The sequence below is a fragment of the Dipteris shenzhenensis genome, chromosome 32, assembly GCF_047967505.1.
Source record: "Dipteris shenzhenensis isolate YYH24624 ecotype China chromosome 32, Dip_SZ_1.0, whole genome shotgun sequence".
Lineage (NCBI taxonomy): Eukaryota > Viridiplantae > Streptophyta > Polypodiopsida > Gleicheniales > Dipteridaceae > Dipteris > Dipteris shenzhenensis.
In genome coordinates this window covers 19,881,756-19,900,806 of record NC_141627.1, presented here as the reverse complement: position 1 = coordinate 19,900,806, position 19,051 = coordinate 19,881,756, and the positions used below count along the sequence as shown (strand labels likewise).

Sequence of the window (19,051 nt, the reverse complement as noted above, 5' to 3'; positions counted from 1 at the left end):
CAAGATGTGCTCATGGGGAACATGTTGCCAATGTCAATGCCTTTTGCCAAAATGTGCACCACATTGTACATGCGTTGGCGGCTAGAGTAGTGAGACTGCACTTTGGGAATTGATGGACATTGACTTCCACATCTTGCTAAACTTTGCAAGGATGTTTTCATATTGAGTACCAATCATAGATCGGGGGATGGCCATGGAGTCCTTGGAGACCCAAAAGACATTCAAGAAAATAAAGATGTTATCTCTAGAGATGGATGTTGACTTTACCAAACGAGTGGTAAATTATTCTTATTTCTATATATCGAGGTTTGTGCCACCTATAAGTGTTTTGTTAGCTTAGGAAAATAGATATGTTCACTGTGCACCATAGGGCCATGGGTCATACTCTATTGAGAGGTTTGTGTCTAGGTCCTCCACAAGCGTTATGTTAGCTCAAGGTTGCAAATACGTTCACTATGTAGCAGAGAGCATGGGGTCCTATTTTTTTGAGAGGTCCAGGCTATAGCGTCGAAAGAAATTATTGCATTAGATTCTGATGAAGAAGGTGTTTGTTCACTTCAATTTGCAGTTTAAGGGTTAGAAAACGTTGTAAGGTTCAAAAACAAATTGTAGGGGTTCAAAAGGGGGCTAGTGTTCAAAGAAGGGGTAGGGCCGAGAGATTTGAGAACTAGTCTCATTCAACAATTTAGGGACTTAAGAGTTGATAAGTATAAACTATGACTTTTTTGAGTTCAAGGAGAGGACCAAGAATTGGAGAAAAGGGCTGTACAAGTAGAATGCTAATAGCAGAAAAGTATTGGAGTAGATCTAATTTCAAAGGGGGGAGAGAGAGTGTGAGTGGAGAAGGGAGGACTAAAATGGTGGAACACAGAGAGAGTGTGGGATTGAAAGAGATGGAGGGAGAATTTCAAGGGTTAGTGGTATATTTCAAGAGTTACCAGGTTATAACATGATGCCACACTTGATAGTGGATGAGGGAAGATGGATACTAAAAGTGAGGGTGCACAACAACACAAGAGTGAGTGCAAGAAAACAAGAGTAGAGAGAACACACTTCCCAAACAAGGTGGACTAATTTGTATTATGGGGTCAAGTCATATGCTTTAGTGAAATCATGGTTGGAAGAAATGTATGATTAATTCATTGATTAACTTCTTGACATCCTTTCCCAGAAAAATAGTGTCCTACAGATAGATCACATGCTACTGGTAGGACGATTGTTAGCTCTATCAGATGTTGAAATGCAGCTACATGATATGGTTGATGCCTTATAAATAAATTACAATAATATATTCATTAAAAATGTGAAATTTCAGGAGATGTAGAATACTTTGGTGCATATCGGACAACAAATTTGGGAGAATATCAAGACAAGACTGCACAAGGTGGCCAGCAAGCCTCTTGAGTTGTATGCACATAATGACCATGATGTAAAAAAAGGTTGGTACTTGTGAAGGCGGATTAACTTGAAGTAGTTTTGCTTCAACTAAATCAAACTATTTTTTCTTTTCAAAGACACACAATAGGATATTCATTAGCTTAAAAATATAGTAATCATTGAAGACATCTTGTAGGCATTATAGCCTCAATTTGACACTTTGATGATATATGAACCAATGAATCTGGCAGCACCAAATACAACCAAGGCTAAATTGTAGAGTCACCCGATTGATATTGCAAGAAAACCTTAGAATGGAGAAACTCAATGTTTCTTTAGAAACATTTATTTCTATAGCTATTTCTATAGTCAACAATAGTTTGTTTCTTCAATAGTTTTCAAGTTTCAGTCAACAATAGTCAACAACATTTATGTCATAGTCAACAATACTTTGTTCCAATAGTTTGTTTCTTCAACAATTTTCAAGTTTCAGTTAATTTTGTTTTTTTGTAAAACGTGGTGTGTTAGGCCTACACCTAAAGTCCTTATTTTGGAAAAACTAAATATTCAAGAAATATGAAAGTCATAGTAAAAAACTATTGAAAGTCTGACAGTCCCAATAACTTATTGATAGTTATTCCAAGAATACACTATAAGAACTAACTCTATAGCTATATGTCTGGATGTGTGTCTTCTTTCGATCACAATTTAGTATCTTCTTGCCTATGAGTTTGTCGCTCTTGTTAGACAATTCTACAATTCTACTTATGATATATCTATAGGTTTTGATTCACATTTGTCCTTTATAGTGACAACTCTATAGTTTTGCATTGTTGAAGTCTATTTTACTAGTATTTCAAAATCTATAAGATAAGGTGTTGGTTTCCCCTGGAAAGAGTAATTTCATATGGAAAATCTAGTCAACAAGCATAGTTGTGCACCTCAAGTTGGGTATGCCAATTACCAACTTCCACTAATCTATGATGATTATGGCAATGAACTTTGGTTAGAAACAACAAAAGTAGAAGACCATTAGTCGATCTTGCACCAACACATCTTTCAAGTCCAATATATGGGGTGATGAGGGAAGGGAGAGAGGGCATATGGCAAGGGAGCAAAGGGTCCCTGTAAAGATTTTCTAGTCCAGTGCATAGTATGAAATATACAATCCTACAGAGTCTCATCCATAGAATGACAATATGATTCAAAATGTAGCTATGCACATGAAGAATGTCAGACAACAGAGGCAACGTAGTAATTCGAAGAGAGATGCCCACGATTTTCTTTTCCTCTGTGATGCCATCCATATGATCTCTTGTGGAAACCTACATCCTGCCATGTTTCCACCTATTCAGGTAATTATGCATAGAGATTTGTTTTAGTCTCTAGATAATAGAAGACTTTGGGCATTTAGGAAAGCAATGTGGAGGAAATCAAAGTGTGCTTGAAGGAGGGAAAAAGGCCATCCAGATTTGGCAATTCGGCAGAGAGCTTTGACCCAAAGATATGGGTGAAAGTTTCAAGCAAGGATTATTTGTAAGGGGTGATGTGTTGAGGAGTCCCAAAGAAGTTCTGGAAGTCTGGGAGCTAGAGGTTGTCAAGCAAAAGAGGAGAGTACTTTGAGATGTCACATTGCTAGGTAAAGCAATCGAAAGATTGCAGTTGAGAGTTTGCAAGACTATCATTATTGTATATAATTTGGCTTAAGAGAATTGGCAACACAATGTAGGCTGTCATATTAATTACCTTGGAATTATCCTAGATGTGGCACCTCAGATGAAGATGTTGATGAACAATGGGACTTGGATGCGAGAGGAAAAACAAGTTTGGACAATTGAAAAACCATGGTAGAAGCAAGCTGAGATGGGCCACCTAGTTATCGAAGATGACTCCAAAAATGCCTCGAATGCTTACTATTAGGATGGCTGTTATCATGACGATCATGAAGATGGTTTCAATTAGCTTCATGATGATGCTAATTACGAAGACGGTTTCCCTTAGCTTTATGATGATCATGAAGATGGTTTCAATTAGCTTCAAGATGATGCTAATTTTACGAAGATGGTTTCACTTAGCTTCATGAGGATGCTAATTATGAGGATGGTTTCACTTAGCTTCATGAGGATGCTTATTATGAAGATCAGCACCATTATGAGTAGGTGATAGTCGATATGGAGATAAAGGTCAAGAGCACGAGCTTGAAGATGGTGTCACTATTGATGATCATTATGATCATTGCGATTATTATGAAGATGAGGATGGTGATGGATATGGAGATTATCATTGAGAGTACGAGCTTGAAGGCACGAGCGAAGATCTTAGTTCGAACGCTCTTGGGCTATATATTGATTGTGATGATAATTTGGATGCTAATGGGAGTGGAATTTTTGATTGCATGAAGATGGTTACTGTCTTGGAAGATCACATCTTTCTGTTTGTGAATGATTTGAGTTACGTGCAATTTTAAAAGGGCACGAAGATTGTTATTAGGATGGTTAGACCTAAATTGTGGAGGTGATACTTTGGAAGATCCTGAAGGTGCTATGATTATGAAGATTGGGATTGGAACTTGTGACACAATCTCATATGGTTGCTTGGGGAAGCGTTCATGTATAGGCGCCCTCACACAAAGGCTTTTTACAACCTTTGCAATAAAGGCTTCAAAGAATTGATAATGATTCAACATACTAATTGTGATGAATGTTACCCTTTGAACTGAGGCTTTGAATACTTGCAATAAATGAATAAAGTGAAACACAAGAATATCAGAAGGTCTCCCATTGATCCACCCATGAATCTCGCTTTGAATCCCATCGATCCACCTACTAATTCATGTCTGAATATTGGTAAAAGTTAGGTTTTGCAAGTCCTCTATCAAATTTGAATTACCATTGTTCAAAAATAATGAATGTCTTTTGTGAAAGAAATCTATGCATTTGGTGTGTGCAGATATTCATTTCTTGAATTGCAAGACAAGAACGGTTGCCTATTGAAATTCAGGTAATATGTCAATTTCTTTTCTATCCACAATTTTCCACTCGACTTCTTCAAGACTCTAATAGACTCTTCAAAAATGGGACTCTGCTATATAGGGAGCAATCAATGAATGCATGAATGAATGGATGAATACCAAGGACTATGAAATATACAATGGTTCTTGGTGTCTAGTTGTCTATAAACAATGATTAAAGGCTACCTACCCACCTAGTTTCAATGATTCCCCTCTTAGAAGTCAGATCATAGGAGAGCCGTCTGTAATCCCCCATCTCCAAGTCATGTGTATGCTAAACCATGCAAATCTAAGCCTCTCTATAAGCTTGAGTTTAGGAGAAGGTGTTGTATTGAGGACGACCACCCATCCTAGTTGCACACTTCATCCGTGTGTGTACATGTCAACCTACGAAGTGCACACGCCCATAAGCACAATGGTAGGGTGACTTTGTATTATGGTAGTGCGAGCTTCACCTATTAGGTTTTAACCAATTCTCATGGATGTGCTCTACTTGGGTTGGAGGAGGGTGACTGTATTGTGCCCATGACATTGTGCCCATGACGCAAGCAGCTATGGGGCATTACCTTATGGAAGGAACTTAAGATGGGGGGAGCAAGGTTGAGGATGATAACATTTTTCAAGGATGGGAAAGTGCTTACTGGCAAGGATGATGCTTGGATCATTATGCTAGCAAAATCCCTCTAACTAGGGCCTTAGATATTGTGTAGCCACTTCGCATTGTAAGAATTTATACCACATGGCATAGTAAGAACCTATGCCACTTGGCACGATAGAGGAACTCACGTTGACTAATCTATCCAAGTGTCATGATGCATATAAAGAAGAACATTGCTAACTTTGGGAGGAAGTCAAGGACGATGACATTTTTCGTTGTTGACCACCCCGTCTCACTACAAGGGCACAAAGTGCTTGCTGCGAGGACGATGCTTGGATCATGATGCTAGCAAATCCCTGTAACTGTGGTGGCAGTGGTCATATTTTATAGCCATGTGGCATCATGAGGAATTGTACAGCCAAGTGGCACAGTAAGAATGTATGCCAATTGGCATGATAGGTGGGGACACGTGGACTGATCTATCCACGTGTCATGAAGTATATAAACAACGGATATCAAGAAGGTGGGAAGTTGAAAGCAATGGCTGCTTTGGTCCTCTTCCCAGCTTCTCCCTTGCTATGGAGCAAATGCAATGGCTTTGCCCATCCATGGCAGCTGCGCAGTCGTGCAAATATAAGGGCTTCTGCAGCTCAGCCTCATCCTCATCACATTTCACAGACCTCTTTTGGACGCAGGGAGTTTGCAATTCTTGGATTTGGCCTGCTTTCCTTTACTGTTTCCCTTCCCTTCGCAGGTCCGTAGTACTTTACATTACCTTCCTTGCATTTTTCCTTGTAAGTCTAATTTTCATGTGCTGGCTTGCTTTATTGAGATACAGATAAATCTTGACCGAAGCTTTACGCTGCGGCCTTGACATGGGGGCTCGCAGCAAAGCTCTCACCCTTCTTTGTTGATATATAGTGCAACATTTTGCTTCTAGAAACCCACATTTAGGAGGATAAGCGTCAAAGGTGCCCCCACTTCCGCAAGATCGCTCTCATTGAGAACAAATTGCGACTCAGCATAAGCGGACCATTGCATAATCGTTGGGTGATAGGTTAGCACTATGCTGATGAGTTCACATCCCCAGCTGCTTTCTCGTTACTTGAGTGTCCTCTAGCTAGCCCAAAAGAGCTAAAGCAGAGACGACTCGATCCTCATCTCGAGCTTTAATGATTGAAATGCACCAAATTACCACCAATGGCTTTCAGTGCCTTTCAGCATCTAACCTAAGGCTTCCAAATGTCCCAGGGACAAAAAAACAGATTTCTGTCCCGCCACAATCTAGATTGTTTGAGTTGTTGTTGATCATGTTCGGCCTTATCAACCTGCGACTTGCTCTGTAACAATCCAATGTAATCATATAACAATGTTCGGCCTTATCAACCTGGGGACTGGCTCTGTAATCATATAGCTTAATAAAGTGCAACTACATTTTGCATTCAGAATCCTCCTCATGTTGGCTACCTGAGTTGCATGTATACAATACTCTCATTTTGAATGGCATGCATTGTCCAGCTGACATATCTTTTGCGATCTCCACTTGAATGTGATTTGAAATATAACTACATACCAGGCAGGATCTCACCTGCATACGGAAATCATGAAGTACCTTTGTGTAGTAAGATATAGTTTTCTACAAAACGTAAAGAGCTAGCAAACAGAGGACGAGAAACACAAATATGTAGATGAAACTGGCCTTAAGACCAACACAAGGGCGGCAAAAGGCAATTAACCAGCCAATGCTCTCACATAGACAATTCAGCAAGTAATCAACCAGTGGAATGGGAGCTAAAATGTTCTGCTAAAACAGAAAGACATAGATTGGCCCCAAACCTTGGCCCCCTTTCGGTATTTCTTTATTGTTTGGAAGACCCTGCAAATGGGTTGCACAATGGATACAATCTCTCTTGAATTCAATGCATTCCACAACCCGTTATACATCAATGCCCCAAGCATAGTCTCTGTTGTTCACTGCTCACACCAAGCATATCCTATGCTAAACTCTACTTTGACCAGTCCTTGGTAAAAGGCATTTATTTCCATCTAAATAGTAGGCACACAGTCCCGTAACTGTTACCAGCAGCCACACCTGGCCACATAGTCCTCCACAGCAGCTCCTAGTGCCCACAAGGCCGCTTATGTGCTCAGAGCAGAGAAATAAGGCATATATACACGGCCAGCATCAAAGGAAGCTTTGAACAGGACAACTAGTTGCCCATGGGATACCCCTCTATGTCCAGCCAAGCTCCTGAAGTCAATTTTTGTCAACTTGAGGCCAGCCAAGCTCTGAATGCCCAATTTGTGATGACTATGTCCAGCTAGGTTCTCCCAAACCACAATTGCGATGTTTTGGGCAGCCAAGCTCTCTATGCCAATACCCGATGTCTGGTCAGCCCCTAGCGATGTCAAGCTAGCACCCATGCTTACGCTCCTCTAGATGATGATGTACAGGTAGAGATCCCGTACCCTACAATCAACGTGCACCTTAAGGCTATGGCCACGCTATGGCCTTTGACCAGCCAAGCTCTCCATGGATGGAGTTAGACATCCTAATCACCGTACGGACAGCTCGTGGTCCAGCAAGCTATCTAATGGCCACCCGTACGGATCTTAACCTGACCAACACAGCCCAAAATGCAGCGTACCGCCCTTGGCCAAGATCCCGTACGTGAATTTGTCCACCTTTTTCCACCCCGTCGCCAATTCGTCATATGTAAGGTGCACCCACCTAATTTCTTCCAGGTGCTTCCAACGGTCCCAATTGCATGCACGTAGCCTTTTGGATTTAGAAGGTGCCACGTGGCTCCTACGTTTCATTTTGCCCCTATGGGGCTCTCTTGGGACCATAGCAATGGCCCAACATTAAATCCTAAGGGCCCTTTGCCCCCCTTTTTGGACCAAACAATAAATTCACCCCCAAGGCATTAATTCCTAGGGGGCCCTTGCACACCTACAACCCATGGTCCACCTAATTTCCCAGAATCCTGCCCACATGCAAGACCGAAAACTCACGCCCTCGTGACATACCCTCTCTTGAAAATGGCAAGCGACCTCGATTGCATCTGAGTGTGACAAAGTCATCCATAAAGTCAAGTACATGCAAGGGTGCCATCATAAGCATATCCCAAACATGATTGCCAAACCAATGCTACATCTATGATTCTTAGACCCTAAGATAGCAAACCATATATACTGCAACAAACTATTTCATAGTGACAAGTACACTGAACATAGAAGTCCCAAAGCATATATACTTTCAGCAGCAAGTAGTGCCTCAGCTGAACATACAATGTCACCAAGCGACCTCTAGATATTTGAGCCTGTTTGTATGTAAGTAACTGAAGTACTGCCCCCCCCTCTTGAGCATCAGGCAATGCTCCAGACCTATGCTCTGCTGAGCCTAAAGGAGCCACAACCAAAGTTGGCTCAAGCTGAAAAAGCTTCTAGGTAAAGTTGCACAACTGAGGTGTATCTGCCAGATCACCCTCTTCCAGCCACTTTGCATGCAATGGTGAATAATTCTGACTTTCCTTAAGTGCCAAAACCTGCTCTGGAACTAGGATCTCATCCAGCTCCTCAACCTCTAGCACATCCCCCTGGAAAGGCTTAAGAAGACTTACATGGAAAGCATTGTGAATCCTCCAAATGATTTGGTAGCTTCAACTTGTAAGCTACATCATTAATCTTTTCTGAAACTTGAAAAGGACAATAATAACTCATGCTTAACTTGGGGAACAACCGGTCTTTGCCCCTCCTATTTTTCAGCCTTGCCTTTTCAACCACAAAAGACCTCAGTAAACTCTAGTGCACGGCGATGGCGATCAGCTACTTTCTTTTGCTTTGCCTGAGTCTTCTGGAGAGCTTGCTTCACTTTCTGATATGTGACGTCCATGGTCTCAACATACTTATCAGCCTCAAAAATCTTATCCTTAGTATGCAAGATAGGTGGGGCTTTCTTCCCTCCTTCCACTATCTCAAATGGAGCCTTACCAGTGGAAGTATGCACAATATTGTTATAAGCAAACTCCACTAATGACAAATACTGCTCCCATTGTGTCTTATGATCGAACACCCGACATTTCAGCAAATCAAGTATAGTTGAATTAGCCTCTTCGGACTACCCATCTGTTTGAGGATGAAAAGAAGATGAGAACTTCAAAGTAGTGCCCATATTCTAAAAAATCCCTCTCCAAAATAGACTTGTCATGCGCGGATCTCTATCACTAATGATACACTAAGACATTCCATAATATTTATAGATGTTATGCATGAACAATCTTGCCATGTGATCCGCTATTATTTTCTTCCTCACCAGAATGACAGGTGCCTACTTGCTGAACCGCCATATAATAGTCCATTGACCATCATTCCCCGTAGGTGTTTTAGGAAGATAAAAAATAAAATCCATGGCAATGCTCTCTCACGGTTTATCTGAAACGGGCAATGGATGCAACAATCCAAGTATCTTTCGTCGGTCAAACTTGACCTTATGACAGATGATGCATGTTCTAACAAAGGCATCCACATCTTGTCTCAAAGCTGGCCAATACCACTACCTTCACCATGGCATCAATGTGCCTCTATGCCTTGCATACGGTGGAGCATGACTCTCTATCAAAACCTTAGGCCTCAATTGCTTTGTGACGCAAAGGCGACCGTGCATCATAAGAAAGCCATTTCTGAGAGTATAATGCTCAATGCCGACCATTAGACAGTTGGTCATAGATTCTTGCGAAATCCTCATTCTGAGCATACCATTCCTACATTGCATCCAACTCATGGTGGTATGCAATGGACACTGCTAAAATGTGTTTCCTTGAAAATGCATCGGCCACAACGTTCTTTTTACCCTCAACATGCACAATCCGAAAGTGAAAGATGGATACAAAGTTGGCCCAATGCATATGCTTCTCAGACAACTTGGATAGAGTAAGGAAATATCCGAGGGATTGGTGATCTGCCTGCACTATGAAATCAGCCCGAGCAGATAGTATTTCCAAATAGAAAGAGCATGAATTACAGCTAGCAACTCTCTCAGCATCTTGCAAGATTCTACTCTCACAAGCAACAACTCGTCCATTTTGCATTAGAACTACTCCAAGGCCGTTCTTCTTCTCACATGCATCACATTGGAGATGAAAAGCTTTTCAGAGATCTGGCAAGATCAACACTTGATCCAAAGTAAGTTTTTTTTTCAGCATTTCGAATGCTGCAATTTTTGTTTCAGCGCACGTAAAAGACACTCCCTTCTTCTGTATTACATAAAGGGGTGAAGCAATCTTATTAAAATGACGTATAAAGCATTTGTAGTAGGAGCATAAACTCAAAAAGCTCCGCACGTCATGCAAATTCCTGAGCTGCGGCCAAGTGCGGATTGCTTCTGTCTTAGCAGGATCCATACGCATTCCATCCTTGGAGAGAATGTGTCCCAAAAATGAATATTATTTCACTTTTCTTTGCATTAATAACCAGCCTATGGATTCTGAGTTCTGTGGACACTATGGCCAAATGCTTCTTATGCTCCACCTCATTCTGTGAGTATACTATCATATCATCAAAGAAGGTACCCACAAAGGATCTGAGCTCACGAAAGATCCTGTCCATCATTCGGTTAAAGGTGGCGGGAACATTTGTAAGCCCAAATGGCATCACTAAGAACTCATATAACCCAAAGGAGGTTCCGAAAGCTGTCTTCTACATGTCCTCCGATCGAATGCGTATCTAGTGATACGTTCAAATCTATGCAGCTGAAAACAGTTGATCCCTCCAACCAATCCAAGATATCATCAATTCTTGGAATGCGGAATCGATTCTTAATTGTAATCTTGTTTAAGGCGCGATAATCTATGCACGTACACCATGAACCGTCCTTCTAGACTAATAGAACCGGTGAGTAGTAAGGAGATGAGCTAGGCTGAATTAGCCCCTTTTCTAATAAATCCTTCACTGGGCTCATGATCTCTTCTTGCTGAGCTGCACTAACCCTGTATGGTGGCTTGTTTGGTGGGATGCTACTTGGCGCTACACCTATGCCATGATCCTTGGGCCTTTCGGGTGGAAGTTCCATTGGTAAAGAGTCAGAAAAACAATCCCCAAATTGATTAAGAAAATCTGTCCGCTCTTTATCCAGCTTTGAAGAAAAAAATTTGTGGATCATCAAACTTACTATCCTTTGCAAAAACTAAGTACGCATAAATATGATTTCTTATTACTGAGCAAATTGCAGAGGCAGATACAATAGGGGTTGACTCTCCCTTAAGTTTGACATCCAATTTATGGGTCTTCCCTCTATGCATTAGAGTGATTTTCCAATTGAAAGTATCCAGCATAGCATGCACCCTATGACATCATGGCATCCCTAGCAAAACATCACAGCACTCTGATGGCATAATATAAAATTCCTCGCTGTCCACAAAGCTTTGTATGTGCAAATGGAGCCCATCTCTTCTACACAAATTCCAAGTTTGCCTGCCAACTCATGGGAAATAAATTTTGCACAAGCCCTTGGATCAAAGAAGATCAATGCCATTTGATCTCTCACTTTACCCCATTCCCTGCATAACTCTGAAGCATCCCCATTTGGCGGCTCACCAATCACATTAGGCATTCACCCTGCAGTGGGCTTAGGCTTCTTTCCTTTCTGTTCTTCCCTATCATTGGCCTTCCTTTTCAGTTTTCATTTTGGACATTACCGTGCCATGTGCCCCTCTTCCTTGTAATGAAAGCACTTATTGGCATCCATTAAAGCTTTCCTCTTCTCACGTGACAGCCCATTAGAATTTTTCTTATCACGCTTTCCCCCCTTATCAAATGGAGCCTTTGAAACACTCTCTCACTTTCCTGCTCTCTTGAAGCTGTCAAATTTTCTGCTGTTGTAACCACTTGTTTTCCCAAGCAACAGCGCATCATCATTAGTTGCATTTTCAATCAATTGGGACATATTGATCCTTGTCTTCATGCAATAATCTCTGATCTCTTTAGGCAGCCCACAAAAACGTTTTTCAATCTACTCTGAAAAAGGCACATGCTGATAAGAGCTAATTGGTAATAAAGCTTCCCAAAACTTTTTATTGTACTTCTCCAAGTTATGGCAGTTGGCTGCATCCAACTTATGCCTTGCTGTCATAACATCAATCTCAAATGTGGTGGTTAGCCAAGTAGCTGAGAATAACTATTTAAACTGAGCCCAGCTAGTTGGTGCTCTATTTTGAAGCAGAAAATTTGTCCACCATTGTAAGGCATTCCCTTTGAGAAAGGTGGCTGCCGTACGCATCTTTGAAGATTCAGTGAAGTTTCCTCCTGAAAAGGCTGCATCAAACTGCTGAACGAAAGCTAAAGCTTTCAGCCCGAGGGTCTCAAACTTCACTGCTGCCCCACCTTCCTTAAAGTCTTTTGCTTTCCCTTTGGGAGCACATGAACCTACAAACACCCAGGCTGCTACGTTTGTCGCTTTCCCAATGTGCAGCTTTCTCTCTCTCTCTCTCTCTCTCTCTCCCTCCCTGTACTTGTCCTGTCCGTAGTACAATATAGCAGAGCAGTAGCAGCAGCAGCAGAAAGAAAGAAAGAAAGAAAGAAATTTTATTAGAGTCTTCGGAAGACCGATGGGTCTATGAGACTGAAAGAAAACCTGATACAAATCACAGTAAGGGTGGAGCTACGGAAACGAGCATCATCACCCATGCTGAATCCTAAGTCTGATCATACATAATCAAATCAAATATATTTGGATGTAACAATGAAAAGAAAAGGACTGGAGCGGAGCGGAATCCTCCATATGTCATGTCGCCCTAGCTGGTGTATAGCCGGTGATGGACGCTGGTGCCCGTCAAGGGGTGCTATACGTCTCGGTCTCCTGGACGAGGCTTGACACAAGACCAGCAGAGTAGGGTTCGAGGTCACCCCAGGCTGAGCTGAGCCCTTGGCTCAGCTTGGGGGGGTCTCTTCAACAAAAGGGTTTATCAAAATTTGCATAGGCCTCCATGGAATTCCCAAAGATGAAGATTTTTGCCACTACATCGATTAGAAAGCCCTCTTACTTTGATGTTGCAGCCTCGACATCAACACCCAGTGCTTATGCATTGCATCACAAGCAGAGGATTGGATTTGATCCACAGGAGCAAATATACCTTCTAACAAGAAGCGAGAGAGATCAAACTTAGAGTTGCAGCTCTTGATAGAAAAGTGAAGGAGATGGTAGAAAATGGTAAGTAAGAAATCATTGCGGAGGTCATACAAAATTGCAACACCTCTGGACCAGGCACCAACACTTGTCTCCACGATCAAAGAGATGATCACCGCTCAAGTTAGTTCAGCTAAACAAGAGATGGCCACTGTGGCCAACAACAAAATCGACAAAGAAGATCTTTATGTAGAAGTAAAAGAGCAAGAAGCCAGAGTGCATAATAAGAAAATATTATGCATTGGGGGGTTGTTAGAAGATTGCCTTGGCTGCTTTGATGATGATGAAGGATACAATGAAGATGAGAGAATCACATGCCTAAAGAAGGAGGTAGTACAAATTGAATGGGATGCAACAACAAAATCGACAAAGAGAGTCTTTATGTAGAAGTAAAAGAGCACAAAGCCAGAGTGCATAATAAGAAAATTTTGCGCATTGGGGGGCTGTCAGAAGGTTGCCTTGGCTGCTTTGATGATGATGAAGGATACAATGAAGAGGAGAGAATCACATTATTGAAGAAGGAGGTAGTACAAGTTGAATGGGATGCTTCTGCCGCATTAGCGGACATGCAAACTTCACCTTGTGAAGTTTTCGTCCATGTTGCGGTCTGCTGGTTTTGCGATAATTCTTTCTATCTTAAGTGGTGCGTTGCCCTATCAGCTAGATTTAGATACTCGTCTGGGAGAGACTACAATGAAATCATTTAGTCTTTACGAGCGGTTGTAGCTTGAATGAAGAGATTTTGGACTACCTTTTGATTAGCCTTCTCCTTTAGTGCTAGCCTTCGTCATGGCTGAGTCTGCCCTTCACCTCCGGAGTGCCGACAGAAACCCAGTACAAAGACTTTGTATAAATGGATGCTCAAGTATGTGTGGGTGTGTGGATTTGTATGTGTGAGAGCATATGTTTATACTATGGTCTACACCCACTGCCGGGCGCTGATGACGTCAGTGGGGATGTCAAAGTAGCTAGTCCCTGCTATGCGTGATGAAGTTTATGGTTTTTAACCTTATGAGTGACTATCATGAGATTGAAACTGCACTATATTGAGTTTTAAGAGGATGAGTTTGGGCATGTTCTTGGACTCATCTAGGTATTGTATCACTAGAAAGGGAAAACAGCTATAAGTTGATTTCAGTGAGAGGGCAGGAAGAGTAAGGATTCCTAGCTAGAGAAACAAGCTGAAGGCTACACGGGTATGGATATCTGAGGAACTCACTCCAACTCAGCTCAAACAAAGGAATATCGAATTTACTAAAGTGAAGGATGCATGTGAAGCTGGAAAATGGGCAGTCTACAGAGATGGATTGGCATTAATTAGAGATTTCAAATCTAAACCTGAAGACCCTCAGTCTTAACTGATGTAATAAAGGCCATTTTATGATAGGACTATAATTTAGATATATGCTATAATAACCTTGAGCTGAGATGCCATGTGCACTCCTCAACTCTCTGGTTTATCTAGATGCTGTAAGTCATTTTGACATTTTGCATTTTGTCCCATAGGCCCGTGAGGCCTCCTGCGGATGTCAATATGACTCTCTCTCTCTCTCTCCCCCCCCCGCGCCCAATGTACTTACCCATCAGCCCCTCAGCCCGTCCCCCCCCCCCAAAGCCTGCTTTGTAGCTTGCGTGACCAATGGCAGCATCGTGCAATTGGTGGCAGCTGCGTGCTGCATGCGCCAGGCTCCATGGGCTGTTCTAGGTGCTGCGGCACTCCCTAAAGGACACATAGGGGTCGTGGGACCTCCCTGCACCCCCACGGCTGTTGCATTCCTTATACCATGCCCGGGAGGTGACCTAGAGGCTGTTGCAGCCCCCCACACTGCCAATGCTGCCCCAGAGACTGTGTGGGAGTTCCAAATTAGCTCCGGGCTGCCCTAGCCCTTCACATTGTGTCTTGACATGCCTGAGCACAAGCATGCAACAAGAAAATAGTCAGGAAACAACCTCAGTCCTTGCTGCGAACTCAACCAGGCCTGCAGAGATTAGGAATTTTAAGACTGTGTAAGTGGATAATCGTTAATGTTGTGCACAATAGTCTAGAAGCTCTTTTGGAGGGGAAAATTTCGTTTGCTACAGGTGGTGAAATGGACAGCTCACCTGAAAAAAAGACAAGAGGGGAGAAGGAAAGAAAGTACAGCTCCATATGGATGAGCACTCAGAAGATTAGTGATCAGCACACCAAAGCATGCCTTGCCACAATAAAGAAGTCTAGAAAATGCAGGATGCAGATATTCAGAACTAGTAGAAAAGATAGGAGAAAACACTGAAGATGGAAGAGGAGATGAGCAAGTGGAAAAGTACAGTTGGGGATTCAAATAGGCAAAATGCAAGAAGAAATGACCTGGATGCTGGATGCTAAGACCTGAAACCGGCCTTCAGTTAACTAAAGGGCAGTCAACTGTAACTAGCTTTGCATTCACACCATTTACACCCACGTTGCATCATTTCCAGTCACTTCCATTTGTTAAATGCCATTGATAAACAATCTTGAAAACACTTAAAGGGAGGCTAGAGTGCCCCTGCTCAGTAATCAGACACAAGACACCCATTGGCCGCAAATGCTTTGGCGCCCTTTTCGGTATTTATTTAATTCTTCAAAAATGGAATTCTGCTTTGCTCACCCTTGTACTGTGCTTCTTGCAATTCCACTGTCTGAGCCAATACTTGACCTCAAACTGCATCCAATTCCCAAGTGCACACACTAGTTCCCAACTGCCAGGGCAAGGCGAAGGCATTTTCCACTGTTTGTGTCCACTGCAAAGCTGTCCAGGCATTCCACAAGGAATTCAGCTTGCTACACAAGGTTTGGCAGTCCCATAAGTCAATGTCCAGCCTCTCAAGGCGTCATTGCATCAACACAGATGTCAAACTGCACATGTGACCTCAAAACAGGAAGAAAATCCACACACTACCTCTCTGGCACAAATCCAGGCACACCCTCTGTAACTGAGTGTCTATTTACAGCCTGACTGACCAAGAGGGAGCTTCCAACAACAAAAGGAGCAACAACAAGCTTCAAAAATATCAAATGGGAACCAAAAGGAGGGTCAGAACGACCGTACCCGCTGTCCTTGGAAGAGGGGTGAGCTCTACCCTTGCACCTATCCCTTGGCCAGGCTCCCAGCAGTGCACAGTGACCCTCAGCCCCACAAATTAGAGTAGCAAATGAAGAAGGATTCACCTCCCAAGGGCAGCAAATCCACCAAGCAAAGGCTTGCAGGAGAAACAAGCGGCTAGGAGGGAGAGAAAGAACTTGCTAGAATGAGAGAGAGAGAGAGCAGGAGGATCATGGGGAGGAGAAAGAGATAGAACAGTTGGCAACCTGCCTCGAGGTGTGAGCAAGGGGATTGTAAGATCAGTCGTATCACAATCCGGGCAGTTTGGAAAATCTGTCCATACAGCCAGGAAAAGGTCTGCACATGAGCGATGAAGTCACCTTGGGTGACGTGCAATTCATCCGCACAATCAGAATAGTTAATTAATGCGCGTTGGGACTTGTGCCAACAGCCGCACAACAGCAACAATGCTTCAAAAAGCGTGCAAAGAGTTTCGTACAGCTGGTACGGAAGGTTGTACAATCCGTATGGAAAACAGCCAAGAAAATGCGTGCAATCGTACTTTGCGAGCCAGCCACCTCGGAATGAGTGACGTATAAATCCGTACAGGTTTCTTCCTTCACGTAAATCTCCTAGGTGCCAAGGGTAGAGAGAGAGAGAGAGAAACCAGGTAGAGAGAGAAAGGTCACACTTGCCATCGCATGCACTTTTGGACTGCCACGTGGCTCATTAAAGCCCCTAACCCTCCTACCAATGACAACTTTGGGTTTCCTTGCGCCCAACTTTATGACCCCTCTAAACCTTGCCTTGCCCCTAGCATTTGGGCCTAGTGGGTGCACCTTGTGGGTTTTCAGTGTCCACAGGTTTATTTGCACAGCAAAAATCACGTCCCCATGACAAACCAGCCAACATACCTTAATGATAAAGGGATTGGAAGCTAAAGTGATCAGCCTACAAGCAAAAAATGAGGTCTTAAAGGCATGCACCCAATGAAGAAGATGAAATCCATGATGGAGAGTGTGAGGGAGAGATAGAGTAGGGAGTAGAGAGACACACTCACAGTAGTCACACACCAGTGGGTGGGGATAAAGGAATGAGTGGTACCTCCCCAAGTACACACACTAGTATATATATGGATAAGACTAGGGCCACTAAGTACCTAAGTACAATGTGTACTTAGTGTACTTAGTAGTACTAGATTAATACTGTTACAAGGGTGGCCAGTGCCTTTACCCCAACAACCTCCCACTTAAAGGCAGTGTGCCCATAAGAGAGAGTAAAAGAAAAAACAGCAATATACATCATCATGTACAGGACCAGTTGGTCTGCTTATCCAATACCCATAAGCCGTTTGCAGTGTGCAAACCGCTCAGCAGCCAATCCTTTTGTCAACAGATCTGCTGGATTGTCATCAGTGTGAACTTTCACAAGCTGAAGTTGCTTGTTCTCAAGCACCTCCCTGATAAAATGATACTTCACGTCGATGTGCTTCGTCTTTGCATGAAAAACAGGATTTCGTGCCAACTGTATGGCACTCTGACTGTCACAATGCAACAATGGAGTATCACTAGAGTAGCCCAAATCTGCCACTAGCCGAGATAGCCATATAGCTTCCTTGCACGCCTCAGTGGCTGCAATATATTCAGCTTCTGTAGTAGACAAAGCAACGCATTGCTGCATTCTAGATACCCACGACACTGCACCTCCAGTGAAAGTGAAAACATAGCCGGTAGTAGACTTCCGGGTATCAGGGTGACCGGCATAATCAGAGTCTGTATAACCCTGCACTTTTGCATCTTGACTGCCGAAACATATACACAAGTCCTGTGTACCCTTTAGGTATCTCATGACACCTTTCACTGCATTCCAATGCTTCTTGCCAGGTTTAGCCATGTATCTGCTAACCACTCCCAGTGCAAACGCAATATCGGGCCTGGTTGCAACCATAGCATACATGAGACTGCCACAAGCTGATGCATACGGAATCTTTGACATCTCAGCTCTCTCAGCATCTGTCTGAGGGCTGTCCAAAGCGCTGATTTTCACATAAGGAGGTAATGGAGTACCAATACTCTTCCCCCCTTCCATGTGAAATCTCTGCAAGACCTTGCCAATGTATTCCTTCTGAGACAAGTATAGCAACCGCTTTTCCCTATCCCGAAGTATGCGCATACCCAATATGTGGTTGGCATCACCAAGATCCTTCATATCAAAGGTCTGGTGCAATCTCTTTTTCAAGGCATTCATTTCCTTATGAGATTTTCCAGCAATTAACATGTCATCCACATACAAAATGAGGATAAGTAAACTGCCATCTGAAGCTTTCTTGGTATATAAGCAGTGATCAATGTCACTTCTCCTGTAACCCTGGGTTCGCATGAATGTATCAAACTTATGATACCATTCCCTGGGTGCCTGCTTTAGACCATAAAGACTTTTCTTCAGTCTGCATACAAGCTTCTCTTTGCCCTTCACTGTAAAACCCTCTGATTGCTGCATAAAAATTTCCTCATGTAAATCACCATGAAGAAATGCTGTTTTGACATCCATTTGGACCAAATCCATATCTGCATGTGCAACCAATGCTAATACAGTTCTGAGTGTTGTCATCTTGACAACGGGAGAGAATATCTCCTCAAAGTCAACACCATATTCCTGCTTGAACCCTTTGGCAACCAGTCTGGCTTTATGCCTTGGCTTTTCACCAGGTGTGACTTTAAGTCTATAAACCCATTTGCATGGCAGTACCTTTTTACCAGTAGGCAAGGGTACCAATTCCCAAGTGCCATTCTTGTGAAGACTGTCCATTTCAGACTTCATAG

At 42.7% G+C, this 19,051-nt stretch overlaps 1 protein-coding gene across 1 annotated transcript in view; it reads left to right on the top strand.

Moving 5' to 3' along the window:
- The first annotated feature begins 5,525 nt into the window (after positions 1-5,525).
- Positions 5,526-19,051, top strand: part of LOC147880430 (uncharacterized) — a 64,734-nt gene continuing 51,208 nt past the window's right edge. The window contains exon 1 of the mRNA XM_087370613.1: positions 5,526-5,739. Within this exon, the coding sequence (XP_087226739.1) occupies positions 5,526-5,739 (214 nt within the window). The remainder of the gene's footprint in view (positions 5,740-19,051) is intronic.